Genomic DNA, 7,819 nt, shown 5'->3' on the forward strand with positions numbered 1-7,819 from the left:
TAGTGTCTTGATGCTGTATTGTTTGTCCTTCATGTTGTAATACTTTAATGTTACCCCTTCCTTGTGATTTTTGTAATAAATAATAAAAAATAATAAAAATACATTACATTTTTTTTAAAGTGCACTAAAGGGTAAAATAATGGGAGTTATGAACAATAGCCTAGTTAGTGACAATAGGAGCTAATACATACAATACATCCTCTCTCTTCTCTTCTTAGCCACCGACATCAATGCTGCTGTGTTGGAGGGCACGCCTTGCTAACGAAACCACGAGAGGCTCAGCCTCCCTCCTTATACTACTCACTGATGGAGACCCAACCACAGGTACACACACGCACACGCACACACACACACACACACACACACACACACACACACACACCACACAACACCACACACACACCACACACACACACACACACACACCACACACACACACACACCACACACAACACACACACACACACACACACACACACACCACCACACACACACACACACACACACACACACACGACACACACACACACACAATAACACAATAAAAGCCAATCTCACTTTCCTCAGGTGAGACCAACCTGGAAAAGATCCACAAGAATGTAAAGGAAGCCATTGGTAAGAAATTCCCGCTCTACTGTCTCGGTTTTGGAATGGATGTCAACTTTGAGTTCCTGGAAAAGATGGCACTGGAGAACAGCGGTGTGGGACGCAGAATATATGAGGATTCTGATGCTGCTCTGCAGCTGCAGGTAAGGGAACACCCACTGTGAAGCAGTGCATTCACACTACAGTCTCTGCACTACAATGGATTTGAATGATTTAAATCATAAAACACCAATGATCAAAAATGGTCCCAAGTAAGCTTAATTAGCTGGAATATAAAAGGGCTGAACCAACCTTTAAAGCGCAATAAGATCATATCTCATCTAAGGAGGCTTTACTGTTATGTCTTGATTTCCTAAATGTAGATTATGCGAGAGGAAACCAGGAAGAGCAAGGGGCGTGACTAATGGCCTCTGTACATTTTAGTCATTTAGCAGACACTCTTATCCAGAGTGACTTACAGGAGCAATTAGGGTTAAGTGCCTTGCTCAAGGGCACATCAACACATTTTTCATATAGTCGGCTCTGGGATTTGAACCATCAACCTTTCGGTTACTGGCCCAACACTCTTAACCTCTAGGTTACCTGTAATGTATGATTAACAGGGCTTTTATGAAGAGGTGGCCACACCCCTATTGACGGACGTGCAGATGGTGTATGTGGGTGGGGCTAACCTGACCCAGACCAACTTCAGCCAGTACTACAACGGCTCCGAGATCGTGGTGTCTGGCCAGATCACCGACAACAACATAGAGACATTCACTGCAGAGGTCATAGCCATATCGGTGAGGTCACCTCTACTCTGCTACCTTCACAAGTTAATAGGTTTTGTCCCTTGTTTTGTATGTTCTTTTGATTTTGAAAGCAATAAAAAATATATATATAAAAATTACCACTCCATATGAGTACTTTGGAGAGAGTTCAGCCAAATGTCAAAATATACAATAAAGTCAATGTTTAGTACTGTAATGTGAGGATGCCTTGATTATTTCAGAAAAGCAATAGGGTGATGTACTCTGAGACAATACCAACGGACGAGCCCATTGAAGCCAGGCCTGATAGCCACATCCAAAGGCTGTGGGCCTACCTCACTGTGAAGCAGCTACTGGACAAAGAGTGAGTCTGCTTTGCATGGCATTGTGTCTGTTAGTGGGTGTATTTGCACCTGTGTCTATGCAGGTCTCCATCCTAGTTGTTCATATATTATTTTAAAAGATAATGATCTAATTAGTGTTTATTCATCTTCCTCTGAAAAATGCAGTCCCCACTTTTGATGTCACTACCAAAACACACACATTAAAAGACTGTAGAATGAATGTGCCTTAAGACACACCCCTACAATTAAAATCAGGAAATCAGGAAATGGGATTGCAACCCTCTACATCATGGCCACATAGTGAGTAGTCTGTCTGCCAACAGAAAAAGTTAATAAATCTTCATGTATTTCTAAGAAGTGCCAATACCGAACATTTCATATTTTAAATATATAAAGTTTGGTGTTGGTACTCAAATAAGTTTTACGAGGGATGTACATCTGTCCAAAGGATATGCCAGCCATGGGGATTCATTAAAGTCCAAAGTAAGTCTATTGACACTGTTTTTCTTTACATTGATTGAAAAAAACATCTGATGTGATGATCTACATTAAAAACATAGATATCAACATATCGACTGTACTACTCGCGCTGCTAAGACTCTCGACCATTGCTATTCAAACTTCCGGGAATGCTGACAACGCCCTCCCCCGCCCTCCTTTCGGCAAATCTGACCACGACTCCATCTTGCTCCTCCCGTCCTATAGGCAGAAACTCAAACAGGAAGTACCCATGCTTCAAACTATTCAATGCTGGTCTAACCAATCGGAATTCACGCTTCAGGATTGTTTTGATCACGTGGACTGGGATATGTTCTGGGTAGCTTGCGAAAATAATCTACACGCATACACGGATACGGTGACTGAGTTTATAAGGAAGTGTATAGGAGACGTAGTGCCTACTGTGACTATTAAAACCTACCCTAACCAGAAACCGTGGATAGATGGTAGCATTCGCGCAAAACTGAAAGTGCGAACCACCACATTTAACCATGGCAAGGTGACTGGTAATGTGGCAGAATATAAACAGGGTAGTTATTCACTCCGCAAGAAAATCAAACAAGCTAAATGTCAGTATAGAGATAAAGTGGAGTCGCAATTCAACGGCTCAGACACAAGACGCATGTGGCAGGGACTACAGACAATCACGGACTACAAAAGGAAAACCAGCCACGTGGCCGAGACCAACGTCTTGCTTCCAGACAGGCTAAACACATTCTCCACGCTTTGAGGAGAACACAGTGCCACCAACGCGGCCCGCTACCAAGGACTGTGGGCTCTCCTTTTCCGTGGCCGACATGAGTAAAACATTTAAACGTGTTACCCCTCACAAGTCTGCCGGTCCAGACGGCATCCCTAGCCGCGTCCTCAGAGCATGCGCAGACCAGCTGGCTGGTGTGTTTACGGGCATATTTAATCTCTACCTATCCCAGTCTGCTATCCCCACATGCTTCAGGATGGCCACACTGTCGCCCCATAGCACTCACTTCTGTCATCATGAAGTGCTTTGAGAGACTAGTCAAGGATCATATCACCTCTACCTTACATGCCACCCTAGACCCACTTCAATTTGCTTACCGCCCCAATAGATCCACAGATGATGCAATCGCCATCACTCTGCACACTGCCCTATCCCATCTGGACAAGATAAATACCAATGTAGGAATGCTGTTCATTGACTACAGCTCAGCATTCAACACCATAGTACCCTCCAAGCTCATCATTAAGCTTGAGGACCTGGGTCTGAACCCCGCCCTGTGCAACTGGGTCCTGGACTTCCTGACAGGCCGCTCCCAGGTGGTGAAGGTAGGACACATCACCTCCGCTCCTCTGATCGTCAACACTGGGGCCCCACAAGGGTGCGTGCTCAGCCCCCTCCTGTACTCCTTGTTCACCTATGACTGCATGGCCAAGCAAGCCTCCAACTCAATCATTAAGTTTGCAGACGACACAACAGTAGTAGGCTTGATTACCAACGATGACAATAGGAGGCGAGGGCTCTGGGAGTGTGGTGCCTGGAAAACAACCTCTCACTTAACGTCAACAAAACAAAGGAGAGAATTGTGGACTTCAGGAAACAGCAGAGGGTGCACCACCCTATCTACATCGACGAGACCGCAGTGGAAAAGGTGGAAAGCTTAAGTTCCTTGGCATACACACCACTGACAAACTGAAATGGACCACCCACACAGATAGTGTGGTGAAGAAGGCGCAACAGAGCCTCTTCAACCTCAGGAGGCTGAAGAAATGTGGCTTGTCACCTAAAACACTCACAAGCTTCTACAGATGAACAATTGAGAGCTTCCTGTCGGGCTGTATCACCGCCTGGTACGGCAACTGCACCGCCTGCAACCGAGGCTCTCCAGAGGGTGGTGCGGTCTGCCCAACCCATTACCGGGGGCAAACTACCTGCCCTCCAGGACACCTACAGCACCTGACGTCACAGGAAGGCCAAAATGATCATCAAGGACATCAACCACCCGAGCCACTGCCTGTTCACCCTGCTATCATCCAGATGCCGAGGTCAGTACAGGTGCATCAAAACTGGGACCGAGAAACTGAAAAACAGCTTCTATCTCAAGGCCATCAGACTGTTAAACAGCCATCACTAGCACATTAGAGGCTGCTGCCTATAGGCATAGACTAGAAATCACTGGCCACTTTAATAAATTGAGCACTAGTCACTTCAATAATGTGTACATATCTGGCATTACTCACATCATATGTATATACTGTATTCTATACTATTCTACTGTATCTCATTCACTTAATGTTTACATATCTTGCATTACTCCTCTCATATGTATGTACTGTATTCTATACTATTCCACTGTATCTTAGTCCGTTCCACTCTGACATCGCTCGTCCATATTTATATAGTCATAATTAATTCCTACTTAGATTTGTGTGTATTGGGTATATGCTGTGTAATTTGTTAGATATTAATTGTTAAATTTCACTGCACTGTTGGGGCTAGAAGCTCAAGCATTTCGCTACACCCGCAATAACATCTGCTGATCACATGTATGTGACCAATAAAATTTGATTTAATAATTTCTGTTTTGGATTATTTGTAGTTATTGAAGGACAGGGACATCCATTAGGTGCCAACCAAAACAAAACACAAAATAAAGATAGGAAAAGTGAATTAAAACATATACCAACATAATTAATTACATGCATAAATAATTACATGCATAAATAATTACATCTATCAATACTGAATTAGAGGGTGATGCCTCTGGAATTTGTACACTAAGTAGGTGAAATTATGGCAATTGTACTCCTTTAAGAGCAACGTGAGAGAGACAGTTCCTCAATTTAGGGTTCTTTAATGTTGATTGGAGATTAACAAGGTTGGCAGTTTTGTGCCATGTAACTCAGCTGTGATTATCCAATTAACTGTCCAGTTATCCATGCAAGATGTTGAAAATGTAGCTAACAATGTTAGATACCTAGCGTTTAAACAAGATACTTCATTCTGTAATAATGACCAAAATATTCCTAAACTATTGACAACTTCGTCTGTTAAACAGGGGAACAACATATACCTTACTTACAGTTCTGGTATTCACGCACAGTGATGAATAAATTGGTCAGATAGGAAATAATGTCCAAAACAAAGATTTGTGATCACAGCAGTAGGTAGCGCGTGTAAAGCGTCTGTGTGTAGCTGGTGAGATGAGTCAGGCGCAGGACAGCAGATATGAGTAATGAAAGCAATTTTACTCAATATATCACAATACACGTCGTATAAATACAAGGCCACAAATACGGACCGCAATACAATAAACAATTACTCACAAACAAACATGGGGGAACAGAGGGTTAAATAATGAACAAGTAATTGGGGGATTCAAACCAGGTGTGTAAGACAAAGAAAAAACAAATGGAAAATGAAAAGTGGATCGGCGATGGCTAGAAGGCCGGTGACGACGACCACCGAACGCCGCCTGAACAAGGAGAGGGACCGACTTCAGCGGAAGTCGTGACAGTACCCCCCCCCCCCCATTGACGCGCGACCTCGGGGTCGACCCGGAGGGCGAGGCGCAGGGCGATCCGGATGGAGACGGTGGAACTCCCGCAGCAACGAAGGGTCCAAGACGTCCTCCACCGGAACCCAGCATCTCTCCTCCGGACCGTACCCCTCCCACTCCACGAGGTACTGAAGGACGTACTCAAGGCATCTCGAGTCCAGGATGGCTCGAACAGCATATGCCGGGACCCCCTCGGTGTCCAGAGGGGGCGGAGGAACCTCCCGCACCTCAGACTCCTGGAGTGAACCAGCCACCACCGGCCTTAGGAGAGACACATGGAACGAGGGATTAATACGGTAATCTGGGGGAAGCTGTAACCTGTAGCATACCTCGTTCAGTCTCCTCAGGACTTTGAATGGCCCCACAAAACCCAGCTTGCCCTGCCGGAAGCTGGGTTCCGGAGGGGCAGGTTTCGGGTCGAGAGCCAGACCCGGATCCCCGGTGCGAACACCGGGGCCTCACTGCGGTGGCGGTCGGCACTCGCCTTCGGCAGCCTCATGGCCTGTTGCAAATGCACATGGGCGGCGTCCCAGGTCTTCTCCGAGCGCTTAAACCATTCGTCCACCGCAGGAGCTTCGATCGGGCTCTGATGCCAAGGTGCCAGAACCGGCTGATACCCCAGTACGCCCTGGAAGGGAGAGAGGTTAGTGGAGGAGTGGCGGAGTGGCGGAGTGAGTTTTGGGCCATCTCTACCCAGGGGATGAACGCTGCCCAGTCCCCCGGCCGGTCCTGGCAATATGACCGCAGAAACCTACCCACATCCTGGTTTACTGTCTCCACCTGGGTGAAAACCTGAGGTGAGGCTGACCGAGACCCCCAGACCTTCCATGAATGATCAGAGACTATGTCCTCAGGCACCCCATAGTGCCGGAAGACGTGAGTGAACAGGGCCTCAGCAGTCTGTAGGGCCGTAGGGAGACCAGGCAAAGGGAGGAGACGGCAGGACTTAGAGAACCGATCCACAACAACCAGGATCGTTGTGTTGCCCTGTGAGGGAGGAAGACCCGTCAAGAAGTCCACCGACAGGTGCGACCACGGGCGTTGTGGAACGGGTAGGGGTTGTATCTTCCCTCTGGGCAGGTGCCTGGGAGCCTTGCACTGGGCGCACACCGAGCAGGAGGAAACATAAACCCTCACGTCCTTGGCCAAGGTGGACCACCAGTACTTCCCACTAAGGCAAATGAACGGTCAATAAAATTCCCAGCTGGGACTGAATCTACGAGCGCCTTATGCTGGGAATGCGGGGAAAACTCAGGAAATGTAATAAACACATACATGTGAGCAACAGGGGGCTCTGGGTGAGCCTGGTGCCAACTCACCTGGGGTGACACGATAGTGCCCTGCCTGTTGCCTCGACTCCCTGAGGAACCTCCCCAGCACCGACCAGCAGTGTGCCCTCTGCGGCCACAGATGGTGCAGGGAATGGCCCCTCCTCCGGTCGCCCTAAGCCCCTCCCAGCTTCATGGGCGTCGGAGCGGAGGTGCTAGGGGATGGAACTGACAGGCCCCGATCCGGACGTCTGCGGGCAGCCAGCAGGTTGTCCAGCCGGATGGACAGATCCACCAGCTGGTCCAACGTGACGGTGGTGTCTCGGCAGGCCAACTCCCGACGAACGTCATCGCGCAGACTGCACCGGTAGTGACCAATCAGGGCCCTGTCGTTCCATCCTGCGCTGGCGGCCAGGGTCCGGAAGTTCAAAGCGAAATCCTGCACGCTCCTCGTCCCCTGCCTCAGGTGGAACAGACGTTCACCCGCCGCTGTCCATAGCCTCTTCCATAGCCTCAGGCGGGTGGTCGAAAACTGCCAGAAAGCGGCGGGTGAACTCTGCGTAATGGTCCTTCACTCCATACGGCGTTGGCCCACTCCAGGGCTTTGCCTGAGAGGCAGGAGACGAGGGCGGACACGCTCTCACGTTGCGAAGGAGCCGGATGGACGGTCGCCGGGTAGAGCTCCAGCTGGAGTAGGAACCCCTGGCATCCGGCAGCCGTCCCATCATACTCCCTTGGGAGCGTGAGCCGAATCCTGCTGGGACCGGGTGAAGGAGGGGTGGACAGTGGGGCCTGCTGTAGTGGGGCTGTAGTGGGAC

General features: G+C 48.4%; 1 protein-coding gene across 1 annotated transcript in view; it reads left to right on the forward strand.

Annotated features, from left to right (window-relative positions):
• Nucleotides 1-7,819, forward strand: part of LOC112073925 (inter-alpha-trypsin inhibitor heavy chain H4-like) — a 41,924-nt gene that overhangs the window by 8,268 nt on the left and 25,837 nt on the right. The window contains 5 exon segments of the mRNA XM_024141163.2: nucleotides 219-270; nucleotides 272-324; nucleotides 568-749; nucleotides 1,209-1,388; nucleotides 1,598-1,719. Of these exon segments, the coding sequence (XP_023996931.2) occupies nucleotides 219-270; nucleotides 272-324; nucleotides 568-749; nucleotides 1,209-1,388; nucleotides 1,598-1,719 (589 nt within the window).

The sequence above is a fragment of the Salvelinus sp. IW2-2015 genome, unplaced genomic scaffold (assembly GCF_002910315.2).
Source record: "Salvelinus sp. IW2-2015 unplaced genomic scaffold, ASM291031v2 Un_scaffold2426, whole genome shotgun sequence".
NCBI lineage: Eukaryota > Metazoa > Chordata > Actinopteri > Salmoniformes > Salmonidae > Salvelinus > Salvelinus sp. IW2-2015.